At 42.6% G+C, this 22045-nt stretch overlaps 1 protein-coding gene across 1 annotated transcript in view; it reads left to right on the forward strand.

Annotated features, from left to right (window-relative positions):
* LOC142142957 (solute carrier family 22 member 2-like) overlaps positions 1-22045 on the forward strand; it is an 85104-nt gene that overhangs the window by 19999 nt on the left and 43060 nt on the right. The window contains exon 4 of the mRNA XM_075200707.1: positions 6070-6238. Coding sequence (XP_075056808.1) covers positions 6070-6238 — 169 coding nt within the window. The remainder of the gene's footprint in view (positions 1-6069; positions 6239-22045) is intronic.

The raw sequence follows: 22045 nt of genomic DNA on the forward strand, positions 1-22045 counted from the left end.
AGAGAGGGGAAGACAGAATTGGAGAAGTTGAAGATGTCACAGAGATAGAACACTAGGTCCAGGGAGTGACCATCACGGTGGGTGGCAGAAGTTGTCCATTGGGAGAGGCCATGGGAGGAAGTGAGAGTGAGGAATTTAGAGGCAGCAGTAATAATAGGAGAGTCGGCAGGGATGTTAAAATCCCCAATAATAATAGTGGGAAGATCAGGAGAGAGGAAATGGGAAAGCCAGGCGACACAGTTATCAAGAAATTGAGAGGATGGGCCAGGAGGAAGATGGATAACCACAGCACAAAAGTGGAGAGGAGAGAAGAGGCAGATGGAGTGAACTTCAAAGGAGGAGAAGGAGAGGGAGGGTTCAGGAGGAATAACACTGAAGGTGTAGCCAGGAGACCATTATACACCTATTCCACCTCCTTGGCGGTCCCCAGGACAGGGACTGTGGGAGAAGGAAAGCCCCCCATGGGAGAGTGCAGCAGGGCAAGCTGTATCAGAGGGGGAGATCCACGATTCTGTAAGAGCCAGGAGACCAAAAGGAATGGGAGAGGAAGAGGTCATGAATGGGAGTGAGTTTGTTGCACACAGATCTTGCATTCCAGAGTGCACCGGACAGGGGAAGGTGAGCAAGAGGAGTGATGGGAATGAGGTTGGCGGGATTGGATTTTCGGGGGAGACAGGGTGATATGTGGTGGAGAGAGGAGCGACAGGGGATAGAGGGAATAGGCTTGGGTCTGTAGTATGGAGTAGTGATGTGGGGAGCCATGAGGGGGAATGGGTGGAAGTGCTGAATGGAGAGCAATAAGGTACAGGAGATGTAGTAACTGAGACCTTGCAGAGTCATGAAATAGGAGAGAAATATTGCATGGAAATGACAAATGAAAGTATGGCAGAAGGTGAGGACTGAGACAGGTTACAAGTGAGGTGAGGAAAGACACCAGGACAAGTAAGTAAAGTGAGGCACTGTAGAAGTAGTAGGAGAGTAAAGAGGAAGAAAAGATGTAAAAGGATCAGCAGGGGAATGGGAAGTACTTAGGACAGTAGAGATAAGGGATGAATGAACGAGAAACAGTTAGACAAAACAGGGAAATAGGGCAGGAGTGAAGAGAGATTATAAAACATTAGCCAGAGTGGAAGGTGCACTGAGGTAGCTGAGTATGAACAGTGTGCAAGGGGGAGCAGGGGCACCACTTAGAAAATCTGGGTAAGTGGAGCAACAAGTGTGTTTTGAAAGTAGGAATACAAGCAACAGCATACGTGAAACCAACAAGTCATAATCAAACTGCAAATGCAAGAATTAAGGTTGAGAAACAGATAAACAGGGTGTGTGCAGGCAGTGTACAATGCAGGTGGTGGTGTATTTGAGCTCACAGATGATTGTTGAATGTTTTCCTCATGCAGCAATGTTTCCAGATAGAATATTCTCCTTTTGCTCAACTCTTGTGTAACTCTTACTATGCTTTCTAAATTTTAATAAAAAATCCTCACTTAGAAGAAATCCTCACTAGCTAACACAGCCCATGACTGCTAATTAAATAGGGTCACAGAGCCATGTGATCACTTTCTTAAATTAACCCCCACTACTCACACTTGCTATAAAGAAAGAAATAAAAGTCTAAAACAAACAAAACGAGGGTAAGCATACCATATAGCTAATAGACAATTTTACACATTTGATTCTTTACAGATAACTGGTGCAATGGCTGGTTCAGATATTTACCTGCAGATGAAGCAGAGGAGGAAGAGATTAGTAGATTCTTCTACCCTCTTGTCGGATCTTGGGTGTTCAGTTGTCTTTCTGCTATTTCCTCCTGGATGCCCGTAAGCTTTCCCAAAATTATTATGGCCAAACTGAGCTCATTGTCTTCCTCCATCATGAGTCTCCGCCCCACGACCTCTCTTTCACTGTGGACAACACTACTATCTACTCTGTTCCCCAACTCCACTGCCTGGGTGTCATTCTTGACTCCTCTTTCTCCTTCACCTTGCATTCAGTCTCTTGCCCAATGTCGCTTTCAGCTTCACAACATCACCTGTATCAGATTCTTTCTCTCCCAGGATGCAGCTTAAACTCTTATCCACTCACTGATCATTTCTAATCTTGATCACTGCAACCTTCTCCTTACTGGCCTCCTCCGATCCCATCTTGCTACTCTTTGGGGTCATGAGTTAAATTCCAGACCATGGACTTATCCGTGTGGAGTTTGTATGTTCTCCCCGTGTTTGCTTGGGTTTCCTCCGGTATCCTCCCACATTCCAAAAACATACTAGTAGGTTAATTGGCTGCTCTCAAATTGACCTTAGTCTCTCTCTCTCTGTCTGTGTATGTTGGGGAATTTAGACTGTAAGTTCCAATGGGGCAGGGACTGATGTGAATGAGTTCTCTGTACAGTGCTGCGGAATTAGTAACGCTATATAAATAACTGGTCATGATGATGATCTATAAATAATGCTGCAGCTAGAGTTATCTCTCACCACTCCACATCTGCCTCAACTCTCTGCTAAACCTTACACTGGCTCACCTTCCCTACAGAATCCTTTTCAAACTCCTCACCCTTATGTACAAGGCCCTCTGCAACTCCACTGCTCCCTACATCTCCATACATACTCCATCCCACAGGTTGGAAAATGATTGTCGCCTTTCCTCTGGTAACCACATTTCTCTCCCTTAACCAAGATTTCTCCTGTGCTGCCCCCCCAACACTGGAACGATCTCCCTCGTTCTATCAGACTATCTGCTAGCCTGTATAGCTTCAGATGGTCATTGATAACTCACCTGTTTAGAAAAGCATATCAGTCTTCCACTTAACCATTTCACCATGTAGTATAACACACCCTCTTTCATCCTCGATCTCTCCCACTCTTGTTTCTTGCCCCCAGATCCGCTTATATTGGTTCACCGCAAAGTGTCAACCATTTGTCTTCCCCTTTCTCTAGATAGTAAGCTCTAGTAAACAGGTCCTCTTCCCTCATGTTCTCATTACTTGTAGCTTTTGCTCACCAGATACACTGCGCACCTCCTCCTCTGGCTCTCTGTCCATTGACTCCACTCCTTCATTGTCTTTGCACCTCTTTTGGTGGCTCTAAACTTGTTAGTTGCACCCATGCTAATGGGCACTGGCTGCAGATGGTGCTGAATATACAAAAGAAAGATATATGCAACTGTTAGTCTGTGACCACAAAAGGCCGTACACCAAAATATAAATAATACTGATTTTATTATATATAAATCATTAAAATTCTTCTATAAATATAAAATCTATCATGTAATTGTACACATATGAGACAAATGAAACAAGTGTTGATATATGTCACCAAAGATAAACCTTGAAACGTTCTCAGATCTTAAACAGTCACAGTAGCAATGGCACTTAAGTAAAGAAATAAATCCAATTTTCCAAACAGACACACTATATATAGTGGTCTTTTCGGGTATAAGTGGCTCTTTCAGTATAGCAAACAGCTGTGATCCAATGGTCACCAAAGTCACTTAGCCCGACAGAGATAACAAATAACATTCTGAGGAAATCACAATTTAGCGATCAAACGCGTCATACTTTTTTACCTGCAACACGTGATGAACTTTTGCTTCTTTCCCGAAGTGCCATTGCTACTGTGACTGTTTAAGATCTGATAACGTTTCAAGGTTCATCTTTGGTGCTATATATTGACACTTTGTGATTTGTTAAGTTACATCTTCAGTGCGTACAGTTGGACTAACTATGCTGCTTCTTGGAATCCAAATACTGCTATATAGCAATTGATTCTTCTTTATATTTTGTGAGGTTATAAAGAACCTAGAATCCAGTCTACTACATTCCTTTTTTATTGGAGTGTTGTTTGAATTTGTGTATGTGCATGTAGTTTCATTTGTCTCACATGTGTACAATTACATGATAGATTTTATGTTTCTAGAAGAATGTTAATGATTTATATATAATAAAATCAATATTAATTATATTTTTGTGTACGGCCTTTTGTAGTCACAGACGCATATATCTTTCTTTCTATTTTATTTGGAGGTGGCAGACCTCTTGCAGTTCCCAAGCAGTGCCTATAGCCATATTTAGCGTTAGAAGAAATTTTTGTTGTGCTGAATCTATATCTTGCAACCCAGTAGCTGTGCTGAGAATTGTAATATTATTTGTTTGCTGTATTGTACTGTTATACCATGTACTGTCTTGTTGTTTTACTTCTGTACGGCGCTGCAGACCTCATGTGGCGCCCTATAAATAAAGATTAATAATAATAAGCTTTTTAGTGCCATAACAAACTACTGATGACCCCAAGGAAGTACCAAAACTCAGTACATTATTTTTACAAATATAATGTTTTTCTCTTCATGTCCCTCTTTCCTTCTCCTATACCTTTTTTTGGTTTGACATAAATCTGTATGTATAAACTGCTTACCATACTGTCTGACTGACTCCTAAATTATGCAATACGATGTGCTTTAGTGTTCTGAAAGGTTTTCTGTTTATTCTATGTTAGTTCTATATTTATTGATTTAGGCTATGCTTTGTTATACTTTATTGAAAGTATGCAAGTGTGTATATGTGTATCCAGAGACTCTGCCCCCTCTGCATCCAGGCACTCTGTCACGCTGTCCCTTCCTCTGCCCTCTCTCACGCTGTCCCCCTCCTCTGCAGCCCGCTGCCACACTGTCCCCCTCCGCTGCCACACTGTCCCCCTCCGCTGCCACACTGTCCCCCTCCGCTGCCACCCTCCTTTTCACTCTGCCCCAAGCCAGACATAAAAAAAAAAGAGAAGACAGAAACTTACCAATCAGCGTAGCATTGGGACCCAGCAGCCTCCTCTCTTCGGCAGCTGTCACTGAATATAGACGTCAGTGACAGCTGCTGCGGGAGAGAGGAGGCTGCTGGGTCCTGGCACCGCACTGATTGGCAAGTTTCTGTCTTCTCTTTTTTTTATGTCTGGCTCGCGGCACCCCAGTGACAGCGCCACAGCACCCCTGGGAGCCGCGGCACACACTTTGGGAACCGCCGCTGTACAGTAAACCTTAAGTGCCCATCTTTCGTTATTTAAAATGTCGGAATATGTTTAGTTACACTGTTTAATTTGTCAACTGTACATTTATAATTAAACCCAAAAGTTTATATTTGAAGCATGGAGGTTAATTATACTGTTTAGTTTAACTGTGACATCTGTGGTGGTTTTCCAATCGTCATAAAAACAGCTAAATTTACATCCCACTGGCTCAGACAATAATTGGTCTCAGACCTTTGGATCATGAGCAATTGCTTGAACATGATGAAGCTCACAGCTGGATGTCTGCTACTAAGGTTGCTCCTTTACACCATGTCTAATGCTAATCTCCTTGCATTGCATTGTTTTTCTGAATGATGAAAGATAGAAAACCACCATCCTTAGCATGTTGCAATTTATGGTTTCTGCAAAGGGATGAGACATAGAACATGGTTAAGAGGTGTCTATGTAAAGACAGTTAAGGTATTAGGAATACTATGTACATTTCTGTGGTTGTGCTCACATACAATAGGGTCATTTAACCAGATCTGTTGAGAGTTTGGCCACACATGAGCCAGACTACACAGATATGGGGGGGTAAATGTATCATACCCCCAGTTTTTTTCAACTCGCCAGGAATCGGCAAGTTGACAGCTAAAATTTAAAGCAGCGCTGGCTTGTAAAGGCAGCGCTTGTCTTTACAAGCCAGCGCCGCTTTGAATTTTAGCTGTCAACTCACTGATTCCCTGCGATTTGAAATAAACCAGGGCATGATACATTTACCCCATGGTCTTTCATGTGCTGTAAGCCTCTGCCAAAGAAAATGGTTACTTACCCTCAGGTGTAACATATTGCACTCTTATCAATGTTTTATCTGTTAACAGCAAAAAAGAAAAATCTGATTTTGACAGCTTGATAAAAATATTAATATCAAACAGGAGTGTTTGATCTTAATGTATTCTTTATTCAGAGTATTATGTTGCATGTTTTATGTTGAGTCACATATTACAATAAAATCAATATAAATGTACATTTAAGAGATAATAGCATTTGAAGATACTTTTCTAATTTTTCTGGCCATTTTTAGTTGCAGAGTTTGTTGGCTTGGAGCATAGAAAAACAGTTGGAATTGTTTACCAAGCTGCTTTCACGATTGGACTTCTAGTGCTTGCAGGACTAGCTTACATCCTTACCAACTGGAGATGGCTGCAGCTGGTGGTCACTTTGCCAAACTTTGGGTTTTTAACATATTATTGGTAAGTTCACTCACCCTGCAACGAACCTGAATATATTAGAATATAAAAACCACAAGTCACACTCTAATTATAATCACTCGAATATAAATATAAACACTCTAATTTAGCTGTCTAATGAATGGGATATAATTGTAAGGGTAGTGTCACGGTTCAAATACAAAGTACAGCTCAGGAGCCAGGAATAAGGGGAAAACACACAATGTTTATTGCTGGAATTACAATCTGATAGTGCAATACTGAGTATACACTAAAATGCAGGACTAAATACCAGGTAGATGGCTGATGCAGGCAAGTGGTGATAAGGAGAGATCCCAAGCAGCATGAAAACCACAAGCACAGCAGAAGGCAGGAACAACAGGATGTGACAACAATAGCCAGCAATGTATGCTCGGAGTGACAGGTATAAATGAGAACACACCCAGGTGCAAGGGATAATTGGTGAGCAGTTAACTTCTAATGCAAACAATAAGGCACAATAGCAGCACCTCTGGTAAATGGAGGTACTGCCACAATAATAAAGTCTAAAAAGGCAGGAGCTGCCAGGCAAAGCACTATGCACTGCAAGGGGCCCAGGGTTCTGGTTTTGGATCTGGATTAACTTCACGTCTTGGTAAAACCACCCTTGCGTGTTTTGTTTTTGGATCCCTATTTTTTTTTTCTAAAATCCCTATTTTTGTAAAATCATGTAAATTTGCTTTCCCCCCACCCCCCCTACATTATTATCAACCTCAATAACACTAATTTCAAGTCATTTGCAATCAATTTTGACCATTTCACAGGTCACAATATTAATTTCATACACTTTCAAACAAAGACTGCAGCGACCTGGCTGGATCCTAAACGACAGAGCAATGACTCAAACACACAGCAGTTCATAGCACATCTAGGATATATTGCCACACAGCCAGGGCCGGACTGGAATTAAAAATCAGCCTTGGCATTTAAAGAACACAGGCCCACTTTAATTTCAGCATGAAAGAAACCGTGTGCCGCCATGCAGTGTCGGCGCTGAAAAGGGCGTGACCACATTGTGTTGTGGGTGTGGCCAACATGGGGCATTGATACATACTGTCACGGCTAAGGATATTTTATGGATCCCTTTTGCCACTACTTGGATGTTATTAGCAGTGGATGGTGGCGGTTGAACAAAACACAGAAGATGATAGTAGCGTTGCAATATAGTATATTGGTAGATGGTAGAACAGCAACAGTGAAAGATATGTACAACTCAGCAAGCTGAGCACACGACAGTTCACAAAATACAATGAAATCACAAAAGAAGTTCAGTTGGTAACCAATAGCAACAGCATGAAGATTGAATGCACACAACTTGAATAACGGAACTGGCTACTAGCTTGGCAATATATTCTTAATAACAGTCCAGCAACTAATAATCAGCAGAGTAATAATAATAGCTGTGCCAAACATAGAATCAAAGATGACAAGGTAACTTGATTGTAGTTCAGTAAAGAATACAGGCAGCCGAGCAGAGAGGTAGTTGAGCCAATCAATAAGAGTGCAGATGTAATAGGCAACTCACGAGACAGTTCAGTGTGCAAATGTAGAAGTCCAATACACAGGTAACAGCCATAGGAGATTCAGTAAGCAGTGTGGAACTACAAGTACCAGGTATGGCGGTTGTAGATGTAGAAGTCCAGCACACAGGTAACAGCAGTAGCAGATTCAGTAAGCAGTGTGGAACTACAAGTCCCAGGTATGGTGGTTGTAGATGTAGAAGTCCAGCACACAGGTAACAGCAGTAGGAGATTCAGTAAGCAGTGTGGAACTACAAGTACCAGGTATGGTGGTGGTAGATGTAGAAGTCCAGCACACAGGTAACAGCAGTAGGAGATTCAGCCTAGACCAAGGTAGACTGAGTAACACAAAGATCAGGCAATGAGCCCATAACCTTGGGAGGTTCATATAGTGCTCCAGGACCAATGAGGATTAGGGCGTGGTCCAGATCACAGTAGCTAGGAACACCTGTGAAAGTAATGTCTCTGAAAGAGAAGCAAGCAGAATCATGGTTCTTAAAGGGAAAGTCACAGAGCCGGGCCCTGACTATAGGACCGGCATGTGACACATACATTATAACAAAATATTACATTTATCACGCCCTCCCAGCCACATCACACCATCCCCCCAGGCACATTATGGCATCCCCAGCCCACTGTACTTATCTATGCTTCTGGTGCTGCTGACATCCATAAGGGTGGGAACTTCCTGTAGAGTGAGCAGCGAAAACACTTAGGGCTAGATTTACTAAGCTGCGGGTTTGAAAAAGTGGGGATGTTGCCTATAGCAACCAATCCGATTCTAGCTTTCATTTATTTAGTACCTTCTACAAAATGACAGCTAGAATCTGATTGGTTGCTATAGGCAACATCCCTACTTTTTCCAACCCGCAGCTTAGTAAATCTAGCCCTTAGTCTCACGAGCTTACCAAATCTTGTAAGACTTAGAGCTCCTCGGCTTGCTCTGCAGGTTGTATACTATCCAGTGACTGGGAGCAGCTATCCGCTCCCTTCTGCTAACCAGAGCTGGATTAACTCTCAGGAGGCCTGGGGTATTTAAGACAGGGGGCCCGTATTATGTAACATGGTTATCATTTTAGACAAATACACAGGCAATACTGTGTGCAATACTGTTAGTTACACGCAGCTCTGCCTTCACAAGCAGTACAGTGTGAAGTGGGACATACCTCCCAACTGTCCTTGTAGTCAGAAGAAATCTCACTAAACGAGACAGTCACCAAAATTCGGGATAGATGGCAGACAGTCCTGCTCTCTCCTACCTGTTCTTGTCACTTTCACCACCTGTGGCTGCTGGTGTCTTTAGTAGCTGCTTGTCTGGATCCTGGAATGTTGGAGGCCCTATTTGAAAAAAAAATGGGTACATGTAATTTAAAAAATTCCAACCAGCCCTGGTGTTTAACCAATACAACCCATGTTTTATAATAAGGCCTCCCTCTTGCCTCAACATTAAAATACTAGTATTCACATTTAATAAATAAATCTATTTCCCTGCCATCAAACAACCCCAGAATTAAATTAAATAGCATTTACGAAATTAAGAAATATACCTATTTCCCGCAACCTTCACCGCCGTTAAATAATTCATATTCCCATTTAATAAATAGATGTTAATTTTTTCCCAAACAGCCCCACTTTCAATTAATAGCCCCCAAACCACCCCAGCATTAAATTTAAAGTCCAATCATTCCTTCTTAAATTGCTATGCCCCAATATTAAATTAAAGTGACCCACATCCCCCCACAAATAAAATAGCACCAATTAAATAATTAGCCCCCACCTAAACTCCAGCATTAAAGTAATAGTCTACCTCCCACATTATATAACACTCTTCCCCTTCCCTCATGCCTGAGTATGTCCCCCCAATTGATATTAATCCACCATAGAGCCCACAAATCATATTATGCAATACAGTTGTGCCCCCAAATCATATTATGCCACAATAGTGCCCCAGTTCATATTATGCCACAATAGTGCCCCCAAAACATATTATGCCAAAATAGTGCCCCAGTTCATACAATAGTGCCCGCAAATCATATTATACCACAATGCTGCCCCCAGTTGATATTATGCCACAATAGTGCCCCCAAATCATATTATACCATATCGTAGTGCCCCAAAATCAAATTATACCGTACAGCAGTGCCCCATTTAATATTATGCCACAATAGTGCACCCAAATCATATTATGCCACAGAGTGAAAACATATTAACACTGCTAAATTATATTTGTATAAACTGTGAGTTTATATAAATATTCATTAGGAATAATTATGGACTATACAGCATCCCCCCCCCCAGTTTTTCTGTGTGGCACCCTTTCTCTTCCACCCCCCTCCCCATTATTCTGTGTGACATTCTCTCTCTCTCCCCCCCCTTTTTTCTGTGTGGCATCCTTTCCCCTCCCCTCTGTTTTATCTGTGTGGCATCCTTTCTCTTCCCTCCCCCCCCCCCGTTTCTCTGTGTGGCATCCTTTCTCCCCCCCCCTGTCTTTTCTGTGTGGCATACTTTCTCTCCCTTCCCCCCTGTTTGTCTGTGTGGCATCCTTTCTCTCCCTCCCCCCCCCCCCCATTTGTCTGTGTGGTATCCATTCTCTCCCCCCACCCGTTTTGGTGTACTTACCTTCTCAGCTCTTTTCTCTTCTTGTTTCTGTCTTTTGCCTTCTTCTACTCTCCGCTCCTCTGACAGCTTGCAGCAGGAGCCGTTATGTGATCTGGTGGCTGGTTCTTGGGGAGGAGCCAGCCAACCAGGCTGTCAGTGTCAGTGCACAAACAGTGCACTGACTGCCCTGGACCGGCCCATCTGACCATTGGCTCTTCTGGCATTTGCCAGAAGTGCCAGATGGCCAGTCTGGCCCTGCGCACATCAGTGGCAGAAAAGAAAAGTGGTGCAATATGGAATTGTCCTTGGATGATTTTACGGTTCATTTGATCGATCCACCCATTCCTTGGATAACTGTGGTAATTCTACAGCTAATACATGGCGACTAGCGCTAATCCCCCTGGGATGCGTGCTTTTATCAGACCCAGACCAATCCAGGGTGCCAGACAATGCACTTAAAAGAGCCATTGTAATTCACAACAAAAATCAAGTTCATAACTAAGTTCATAAATCAGCCCCAATTCCCAAAAAATTAGAATATAGTTAGGTACTTTTGAAGTAAAGTGCAGATTACAAACACTTTGTGCAATACTGATGAAACAGCAGCAAAGTGGAAGGTAATACATATACACGTCTATTTAGACATCCATGCTCACATTACTGTGGCTTTACAAATGGTTCAAATGGCTAGACAACTGTTGTCAGGATTTTGGGTAAAAATAATTCCACACATAAGAGGTGGATTTTTTGGTCTTATGCCCAGGCATGACAATGATCTTCTTCTGATCACGTGCAAGAACTGCTTCCACTGGAGCAGGACTTACACAAACAACATCATCCTCATCAACATCATAAGCGCCCTCATCAGCTACACAAATATCCCCCTCATCCTGTTGCAGTTGCAAAGTCTCAACTTGGGCTGTTCATGCACACATCTGCAGAAATGCTGAAAGAGGCCTTCTTTATGGGTACACTATCAGACAGGTCAGGATTACACATAGCACTCGTGGATAGACTCTCAGGGATTTGTGTCCTTTCTGAATCTGAACATACATTGCCTTACTGTTTTCTTCTAGCTTGGCTTTTACTCGTAAAAGTATTTGGACACCACTTTTGGGGGTAAATGTATCAAGCTGAGAGTTTTCCGGCGGGTTTGAAAAACCAATCAGATTCTAGCTATCATTTGTTTAGTACATTCTACAAAATGATAGCTAGAATCTCATTTGTTGTTATAGGCAACATCTCCACTTTTCAAACCCGCCGGAAAACTCTCAGCTTGAAACATTTACCCCTTGGAGTCTGAATGACAAGGTCTTGCTTGGTAATGACTGACCTTACCAGAAGGGGCCTCAGTGACAGTTGCAGAACTAGCACTCATAGAGAAAGGTGAAGGCCTGCATGTGTAGAATGGCATGTTGGCAATTTTATTTTATTTTTTTTCTGCAGATAACTTTGCCTGGATTACAGGTCTTTTTTTCTTGACCAAGGTAAAAGGTGTTTTTTACATTTTTGTTTCCCTGACTTAAAAACACTATGCACTTTAACATAGGCTTTAACAGATGCCGTAGAGGGATTACTATCATCATGATTGGTGTCAGCAGCTGCTTGGTGCTCCTTGTGTGTACTGCTGTGAATCCATTTTGATAACACAGTACAATGGGACTGCAGATTAAGAACAACACTGCCAGCCCTATTATTTCTATTTCAGCAATGACAATTAGCAATGGAGCTCTCCTCTTTGTGTTTTTACCTATATAACACAGTACAATGTGACTGCAGATTTAGAAGACCAAGCCTGCCAGACCTATTATTTCTATTTCAGCAATGACAATTAGCAATTGAGCAATGGAGCTCTCCTCTTTGTATGTTACCTATATAACACAGTACATGAGATGTATAAATCACTGCATCATCTAAAGATACAGCTACATAATCTGTATGGGGTTGTAACAACTTTATTCATGGCCCTTTGAAAGGTGTCAGGATAGGACTTTATATTGGAAGAGACCATCAGGGGTGGAAAATGCTGGCTGAGGAAGTATTAGTATTGGGATGAGAGGTGTCCTTTACATAGGTTTGGGACAGGTTACCTGACAAATGGGACAGGGCTGACAATATCTTTTCACTGCCATGTATACACCTGGCCAGTAAAACCTGAGCAGAACTCATTCCCGTGTTTTATCCTCCCCCAAGTGTCCCCCACAGACATGTGTATGTGCTGCTTTTAACACTATCAGTACATATACCTGAGGATCCATGAACTGTTCTACTTTTTCCTCATGTACAACAGCAACTCTATGTAATAAGGTATTTTTGACAATAAAATATGGAATACCTTCTGCAGCCTGGCCGAATTTCGCTATACCATTCACCTCAGTCAAGTTGCATAATTTAGTTGGTCACAAGCCAACCCTGCAGAGGAAACAAAATTTTATTGCGAACCAGTCCGTATGCTCACTGATAGGCAGGATGGGCTCATCCGTGCTTCCACGTGGTTGCTTTTATTGAACTATTGCTATGACCTCCAGGATAGCATTCCAGTTTGGCGGTTCCAAAAGATCGAGGACAGATGTTGTGGATTCTTAGATGGGTCCTTTAAGACCGGCTTCTGACCGTTGCATCAGTTGCCTGCATGTCTGGCTGGACCCGCTCACTGAGAACCTCTTTAAACAGTGGAAAGTCTTGCCCCTAATGAATGTATACAGGAATTTAGGCATTATGGCACCCACCACCATAACTGTTTGGTTTTATGTGTGACTGGCAGAAGTGTTCTCTCATAATCTTCAGTCATCCCATGTACATACTGGACCTTCACCTTGGGCGACCAAGTAGTTACGGTTTCGACCAAAGGCAGAGCTGGAAACCAGCGTAGGCCATATCTCTAGAAGGCTATAAATACATTTGAGATTGTACAAAGAAGGGCAACTAAAATGGTGCATGGCCTATAGCACGAAACTTTCCCGGAATGACTAAAAGATCTCAATGTGTATAGTTTGGAGCAGAGAAGGGAACGAGGGGATATGATAGAAACTTTCAAATATATCAGGGTTTTAACAAAGTACGGGAGGGAAACATTCTTCAAAAGAAGAGAAGTATTTTAACACTAGGACATGCCCAGAAACTGGAGGAAAGTAGGTTCAGAAAAAATTACTACTTCACACAAAGGGTAGTGGATAAGTGGGATAGCCTCCCATCAGAAATGGTTGAGGCTAATACAGTAGAGCAATTAATAGCTGCTTGTGATAGACATAAGGATATACTTACAAAGAATAAAGCACCAAATAGAGTTTGAGGTTACTATAGGTTAAAAATTGGCCATACTAGATGGGCCAAGCAGTTCTTATCTGCTGTCTATGTTGCTATGTAAGTTCACCCCTAGAGTCAACCAATGCCAAGACAAGGTTTTGGTTGATAAGCACCATCACCCAAAACAAACAAGGATTTCTGATGAGAGACTCATGTTTCCACAGTTTGTGTAAAGCAGGTCCAACATGTGCAACAGAACAATCCAAGACTTCTGGTAGTTTAGGACACTCGGCCCTAAAGTGGCCTGGCTCACCAAATTCGAAGCACTTTGGATTAGACACCTTTGTAACCGGCCCTCTCTCCGTAGCAGTTTTTCCATTGGGCCCTGTAGCAAAGATTGTCAAGCCTGGCTTTTGAAGTGGCATTGGCTTTGGCACAAACGCAGGTCCTTTGGTCATTTGCTGTAGTGCACAAAACCTCTCTACCACTGTGGCAAACTCTTCATAAGTTTGTGGGTCTGATTGCAGCAACCACCTTTGTAGAGCACGGTATATCTCCCGGATGCAGTGATCTATTGCCAGAACTTCAATAATCCAGGTAGGTGAATGCTTCTCAGGCTGCGGCCATTATTTAAACATTTGACTTTATCATAGCACCATAGCGATAGCGCTGGGCTCGGCCTGGCCCCTGAAACCCCAATGTAGTCCAATATCTCAGACTTTAGATGCCAACAATCAGAGGCCTGGTCCTCATCCAGATCCATATAAGCTTGCTGACCTTCGCTAGTCAGATATGGCGCCAGCCTCACAGACCAAACTTCAGGAGGCTATTTTGTCCTTTTTGCAGCTCTCAAAGGACACCAGATATGCTTCTATGTCATCAGCTGGTGACATTTTCTGCAGAACCGGACCAGGTGGTACATTTCTGTCATGCTTCACCTGGACTAACTCTTCCCTTAAGAGCCTGGTGTTTTCCTTCTGTGCTTCTGCAACTCGTAGCAACTGGGCCTGCTGCATTTGCTGCACAGCAGCCACATTCACAAGTACTCTCAAACCTTCTTCCATGTTAATATCTATGTGGGTTTAGTAGCTTCTCTGTGCATCCGCACTTCTGACACCACTTGTGGTAAGACCACACTTCTGGTGAAACACAGGAGAGCAACTTCTTGCTGTTTACTTTATATTAATGTCAGGATGGGAAAGTATTTGACACCATAAAGCTTCTACACCTTTTCTTGTGACCCTAAACACTAAATATACAGAGACCAGCTCTCTAGCCAGCAACCAGCTTCTCTAGCATCGGTCAACCTGTACAGTGAAACAAAGAGGTTTTTTGGCGGGTGACACTCCCATCTTCCCTTTTAAAAAAGGAGCACTCATTAGTTGCTCTGTTTGCTCTGACTTCAGACACACCCTGTCAGCCTGCTGTGGGGAAATACACTTCCAAACCCTGTAAGTAAAATCAGACTTTATACTGTTATTTTGTCCTCCACCTATATATATATATATATATATATATATATATATATATTGTAACAAAAGGAGGCATTTAGCTGGCAATATGCAGAGAAAGCAGGGAAGTAGAGTAAAACATTGGCACAGTTATGTACCTAGGTGGAGATTAAACCAGGTAAAAACATATGTGTAGTTTAAAATTGGTTTACTTACATGATTTAAAAGCTGCTTCCTCTCAGCAAACAGACAGGGTGGGTCTGATAGTCTAAACAGAGCCAGGGATGGGCGTTTCCTTTTAAAGAGAAGGTGGGTGTGTCACCTGTCCATCAAGCTAGGCCTGTGGGAGGAGTGCCAGGTATAAAACCCTGCTTGTTTCATTGTTCAGGGAGATCAACGCTGGGCTAGCTGGCTGATCTGGACAGAGAGCTGGACTATGTATAGTAAGCGTTGAGGGTCTCCATAATTGCTGTGCAAGTATATGGTGTCAAAACATTATTACCATCCTGACAATAAAGAACCATAAAAAGGAAGAAGTCGTACGCGTGTGCTTCTGCAGTAGCGGGCTCTTGCCACAATATATATATATATATATATATATATATATATATATATATATATATATATATATATATATCCATTATATGGACAAAAGTATTTGGCCACACCTGTTTATTATTGAATTGAGGTGTTTCAATCATACCCATTGCCAGAGGTGTATAAAATCAAGCATCTAGCTATGCAGTACTCATTTGCAAGCAATGCAATACAATACAAAATGGGTCGTTCTAAGGAGCTCAGTGACGTCATGTGATTTCATCCCTGCTGGATATTCCATAGTCAACTGTAAGTGATATTATTAGAAAGTGGAAGCGTTTAGGAACAACAGCAACTTAGTCATGCAGCAGAAGACCATGTAAAATCACAGAGCAGGATGAATGACTGCTAAGACACATGGTGCGTAAAAGTCGCCAATGCTCTGCTGATTTCATAGCTGAAGAGTTCTGAACTTCCACTGGCATTAATGTAAGCACAAAAACTGTACGGCAGGAGTTTAATGGATTGGGTTTCCATTGCCGAGCATCTGCATGCAAGCCTCACATCACCAAGACGAATGCCAAGCGACGAATGGAGTAGTGTAAAGCACACCGACACTGGACTGTGGAGCAGTGGAAACGTCTTCTGTGGAGTGACGAATCACGCTTCTCGGTTTGGCAGTCAGACGGGCGAGTCTGGGTTTGGCGAGTGCCAGGAGAACGTTAACTGCCTGACATTATGCCAACTGTGTAGTTTGGTGGAGGTGGGATAATGGTATGGGACTGTTTTTCAGGGTTTGGGCTAGGCCCCCTATCTCCAGTAAATGGCAATCTTAATGCTTCAGCATACCAAGTCATTTTGGGCAACATTATGCTTCCAACTTTGTGGCAACAGTTTGGTAATGACTCTTTTCTATTCCAACATGACTGTGCCCCAGCAAGGGGACAAAGACATGGTTTGATGAGTTCAGTGTGGAAGAACTTGACTGGCCTGGACAGAAGAGCCCTGACTTCAACCCCATCGAACACCTTTGGGATGAACTGGAATAGAGATTGCAAGCCAGGCCTTCTTGTCCAACATCAGTGCCTGACCTCGTTAATGCTCCACAGAATGAATGTGCACAAATTCCCACAGAAACACTCTAACATCTTGTGGAAAGCCTTCCAAGAAGAGTAGAAGCTGCTACCGCTGCAAAAAGGGGGCCAACTCTATATTTGAATACAATGTAATTACACTCCCTGTTGGTGTAATGGTCAAGTGTCCAAATATTTTTGTCCATATAGTGTCTATATACACATACACAGACTATATATATATATATATATATATATATATATATATATATATATATATATATATATATAAAAGAGAGAAAAGAAGCATCACACATAGTGTACCAAAAATAAAACCATCAAGTTTTTTTAAAACTCAAATAGTGCAGCCCCGTACCAAGTGATATAACAATAACTGCTTATCTGGTGAAAGCAATCCCTTCCGGATATCTTGAAAGTTGAATAGTTTTAATTTCAACACGTGGTCAACACATCATGGTGCAGTGTGTCTTAATAAGCACTTGTATCACCAAAGTGCAAATGTACCATATTAATTCTTGATAAATAACATATCATAATCCAGTTGCAGATAAAAAATATTCCTTTAATACAAAGTAGAAATCAAATGCCATACATTAGAATAAAAAACTCAAGCTTATCTGTAGTCCTCCAAGATGTAAAACTCTTGGCCAGGAAGATCCAATTTGATATGGAGGTCCTGCAGAAATCTTCTTTCCTCAACGCATATCGTCCTGAAGACGTTATCAAGAGGTTCACATCACTGCAGCTTTTCAAAAGGGGTTTAAATAGTCCCAAGATCCATTCATAAAATTGATATAATTAGCATATCAAAAACCAGCGTCAATCTGGTATACATTTCCGCTCTTACTCTGCATCACTTCTGCTGATGTCACACCTGGTTCTCGGACACTGCAGATGAAAGTATCAAATCAATCATGTGCATCATATAAGAGAGAAAACTCCACATTAAAATTTAAGAATATATGTATATAGAAATACAGAAATTTGTATACCTCAGATCACTCGATATTCATCAATCGAAGTAAACAGATACTCCATTAACCTGGAGTCCAACCTCTAGGCATATGAACTACGTCATTTTGGCAGTGACAATATACAATTAACATAGTTTGGCAATATTAGGAAATTATTGTACTCTAAAAACTCCTAGTTATATTTAAAACCCACCTACATAATTTAATGCAAACACATGTTATTCATACAAATAAAATACAAATACAAATAAATTAATCTCCAGTATGTCGATCTGGAATAAAAATGTAAATAAAGGAGGACAGAAAGTAAAACAAAAACCAAACATATATATATATATATATATATATATATATATATACACATATATATACATATGTATATTTAAAGGTTTTGGGTGCCTCTTCATTTTTAGCCCCTCCAAACACATCATAACCCCCCAAACAAAGCATAAATTAATCCCCCCAGACTCAACATAATTCCCTCCTCCGGTCTCAGCATAATTCCCCCCAGACACAGCATAATCCCCCCCCGACACAGCATATTCATTTAAACTGTGTTGGGGTAGTGATGGAGCTCCTCCTCCTTGCTCTGTTGGCTGCTGGGACAGTATGTGTTGATGTTAAACACTGTCCAGGGACTGGGAGCTGCTGCCATCTATCAGCTCGCTTCCTCCGCCCATAACTTGCGGGTGCACCCGCTGGAGAGTTTTTTTTTTCTTAGAATCATTTTGAAAAATAATTATTACCTGACTGCGGGGCCCCCCAGGCATGCCAGGCCCCAGTAATTTGTACCTGGAACAAGAAAGGAACCAGACCCAGATACTGCAGTTCCTGCAGGGCTTTTTCACTTGTCTGGACACACTGAATCCAGCCCCCTCTTTTCCGGCACAAGTGCCCGTGGCTGCTGCACAGACTATCTCTCAGCTTCAGATTCCAAATCCTCCTAAGTTTGACAGAGATCCAAATGTTTGCCATGGGTTTTTAAATCAATGTGCCATCCAATTTGAATTTTCTTACTGAGAAAACTAAGGTGGAATATATATTTTCCTTATTATCTGGGCAAGCTCTAGCTTGGCCATCCTCCTTGTGGGAGTGCGATGATCCCTTGTCACATAACTTTACCACATTCCTGGAAACCTTCAGGCGTATTTTTGATGAACCTGGACGGGTTTCCAGCGCGGCATCCAGTATTTTGCACCTTCATCAAGGCACACAATCTCTAGGTCAATACGCTGTCCAGTCCGTACTTTGGCACCTGAACTTTGGTGGAACCACAAAGCTCTGGTGGCCACATTTTGGACCGGATCAAAGATGAATTAGCTGGTCGTGAACTCCCTTCCTCATTGGACAGGTTAATTTCTCGATGTAATCAGATTGACATATGTTTCTGGGAACGTAGTCAGGAAAAGGAACTGTTCCGTCGATCTGGATTTCGCTTGGCTCCTCAGTTCCAGAGTCAGTTCCCACCTTTAGTGAAAACTATGCAATTGGGGAGAGCACATCTCTCTCCGGATGAAAAAGAGAGACGATTCAAGAACCACTTACGCCTGTACTGCGGAGAGCCTGGTCATATGCTTGGTAACTGCCCTAAAACATCCGGGAAACGGCAAGGCCTAACCAGTTCTGGAGAATCTAGGTTAGGTGTATCCGCGCCTTCTCCATCTAATTCTATTTTCTCCATCAAGACCCTTCTTCAATATGCGGACAAACAGCTTTATTTACCTGCCCTCTGTTAGGAACCCCATCAACCAGTACAGCAAAACCCGGAGTTTGCTCTGAAAGTCCGGTGTTCACTGTTGCCCCTAGTGGTGGGGACAGACTTGGCCGCAGACTAACGAGGGTTGTGAAATGTGTACCGGCTGGGGAGAACCCCGGAAAGCAGAGTGAAGTCCAAGCAAGGGTCGAGGGCTGGCAGCAGACAGCGTATCCAACAAACAAGCTGAGGTCAGAGGTCACAGGCAAAACAGCAGCGTAAGAGTCCAGGCAAAAGATCAAGGTGCACAGGCAATCAAACGTAGTCAGATATCCAGGCAAGGGTCGGCAACAATAATTAAAATCCAATGGATAACAGAGAGCAAGGGATACAGCAGGCTAGTATGCAGCAAAGCAGGAACTATAAGCGGCAGGGGAGGATTGTCCCTCCCTACCTTATAAATGCAAGCTGGCCAATGAGCGGAGACTGGAGGTAGGTCCTGTATTTAGCCACCTGGCTAAGGTTTGATTAGCGCACGCGCCCGGCTCCCCTGAATGCCGGGACGCGGCGCTGCAGCTTACTAGCGTCCCAACCGTTGCCAACGGCCGGGGTAGGCAAGAAGTGACGTCCCGGTTGTCATGACGACGGCTGGGACGCTGGGAGACAGAGGGGAGCGAGTCGCGGCGGTGCCCAGAGCCGCCGCGGCTCGTGACACCCTCATTGATTCTGGGGCAGCTGGAAACTTCATAAGTTGCGCCACGATTGTGAACTTGTCCTTACCCACATTTCCCCTGGACCATCCCATCGCCATTACTGCCATTGATGGTAGTAGGATTGCAGGGGGATCTATTAAGAGATGCACGACTGATCTTTCACTCCAGATTGGGGCTCTACATAGAGAGACTATATCTTTTTTGGTAATCCCTGAGGCTATAAATCCACTGGTGCTGGACCTTCCCTGGCTTAGGCTTCACTCTCCAAGTTTGGGCTGGCACAAGTCCCAAATACTATCTTGGGGGCCTACCTGTCACTTTCGATGCCTTCAAAGAGTAGTTTTACCCCAGAAGAAAACCTCTTCCACTTCTAAGGTGTGTTCCAGTATTCCTTCTCAATATAGCTCTGCTTCTGATGTTTTCTGCGAACAAGAGGCCTCCAAGTTACCACCACACAGGACTTGGGATTGCAGCACTGAACTTTTGCCAGACAAGACACCACCCCGCAGTCGAGTCTACTCGTTATCTCTGCCTGAATTCCAGGCTATGTCAGCCTATATTGAGTATAATTTGGCACGAGGCCTCATCAGGAAGTCTTCCTCTTCGGCTGGTGCCGGGTTCTTTTTTGTTAAAAAGAAAGACGGCAGTCTTTGCCCATGTGTCGACTACCGAGGGCTTAACGTTATCAAGGTAAAGAATAAATACCCGTTACCTCTGAGTTATTTGAAAGAATCAGAGAAGCTTTTGTGTTTTCCAAGTTGGATCTCAGAGGAGCATACAATTTAATCCGAATATAGCAAGGAGACGAGTAGAAGACCTTCAATACTCATGACAGTCATTTTGAGTATTTAGTTATGCCATTTGGTCTATACAATGCTTCCGTAGTTTTAATTAATTAAATTTTCCGAGACATTCTTCATCAATTTGTGGTTATATATTTGGATAACATTCTCATATTCTCTCCTGATATCATTTACCATTGAGAACATGTATCCTTCGTCTTTGATCGCCTTCGGCAACACCGACTATACTGCAAACTGGAGAAACGTGTCTTTGAGAAAGAACAGCTTCCCTTTTTGGGTTATGTGGTATCAGGCTTTGGTCTTCAAATGGACCCTGAGGAGCTCAATGCAATATTAAATTGGCCCCAACCAGTAGGGCTCAAGGCAGTTCAACAGTTTTTGCTAATTATTATCGGGAATTCATCAGAGGGTTCTCCTCCCTGGTTGCACCCATTACCGTAATAACCAAAAAATCTGCCAATTTCAAACACTAGCCTCCTGAAGCTTTAGAGGCCTTTAAGGTACTCAAAAAAGAATTCACTTCGGCACCTATATTACGCCAACCTGATTCCACTCTTTCTTTCTTTCTTTCTCAAAGTAGACATTTCTTCCATCTGTGTTGGAACCATACTATCTCAGAAAAACCCCTCGGGAAAACTTTATCCATGTGGCTTCTTTTCTCAGAAATTATTTTCAGCTGAGAGGAATTATGGCATCGGAGATAGGGACCTTCTTGCAATTAAATTAGCCCTAGAAGAGTGGAGACATCATCTAGAGGGGGCCCTATTTTCTGTAACTATCTATTCGGATCATAAGAATCTCTTATATCTTCAATATGCATCCTGTCTGAATCCTCGACAGGCCATGTGGTCCCTATTCTTTTCCCGCTTTGATATGATAATCGCATTCAGGCCTGGTTCTAAAAGCAAAAAGCAGATGCTGTCTCTCAATCTTTCGATTCTGCTGATTCCGAAGACCTGGATTGTAGAAGACCTAATATTGATCCAGAATGCATCGTGGCTACTGCTCCTACTCATCTAAAAATTCCCTGTGAAAAAACCCTGGTTCCTCCCCATCTGCCTCCTAAACTCCTCAGATGGGCTCATGCTTCACGCTGTGCCAGCCATTATAGAACACTAAGGAACTAATTTCCTGAAGTTACTGGTGGCCTTCCTTACACTCTG

The sequence above is a fragment of the Mixophyes fleayi genome, chromosome 3, assembly GCF_038048845.1.
Source record: "Mixophyes fleayi isolate aMixFle1 chromosome 3, aMixFle1.hap1, whole genome shotgun sequence".
Taxonomy (NCBI): Eukaryota; Metazoa; Chordata; class Amphibia; order Anura; family Limnodynastidae; genus Mixophyes; species Mixophyes fleayi.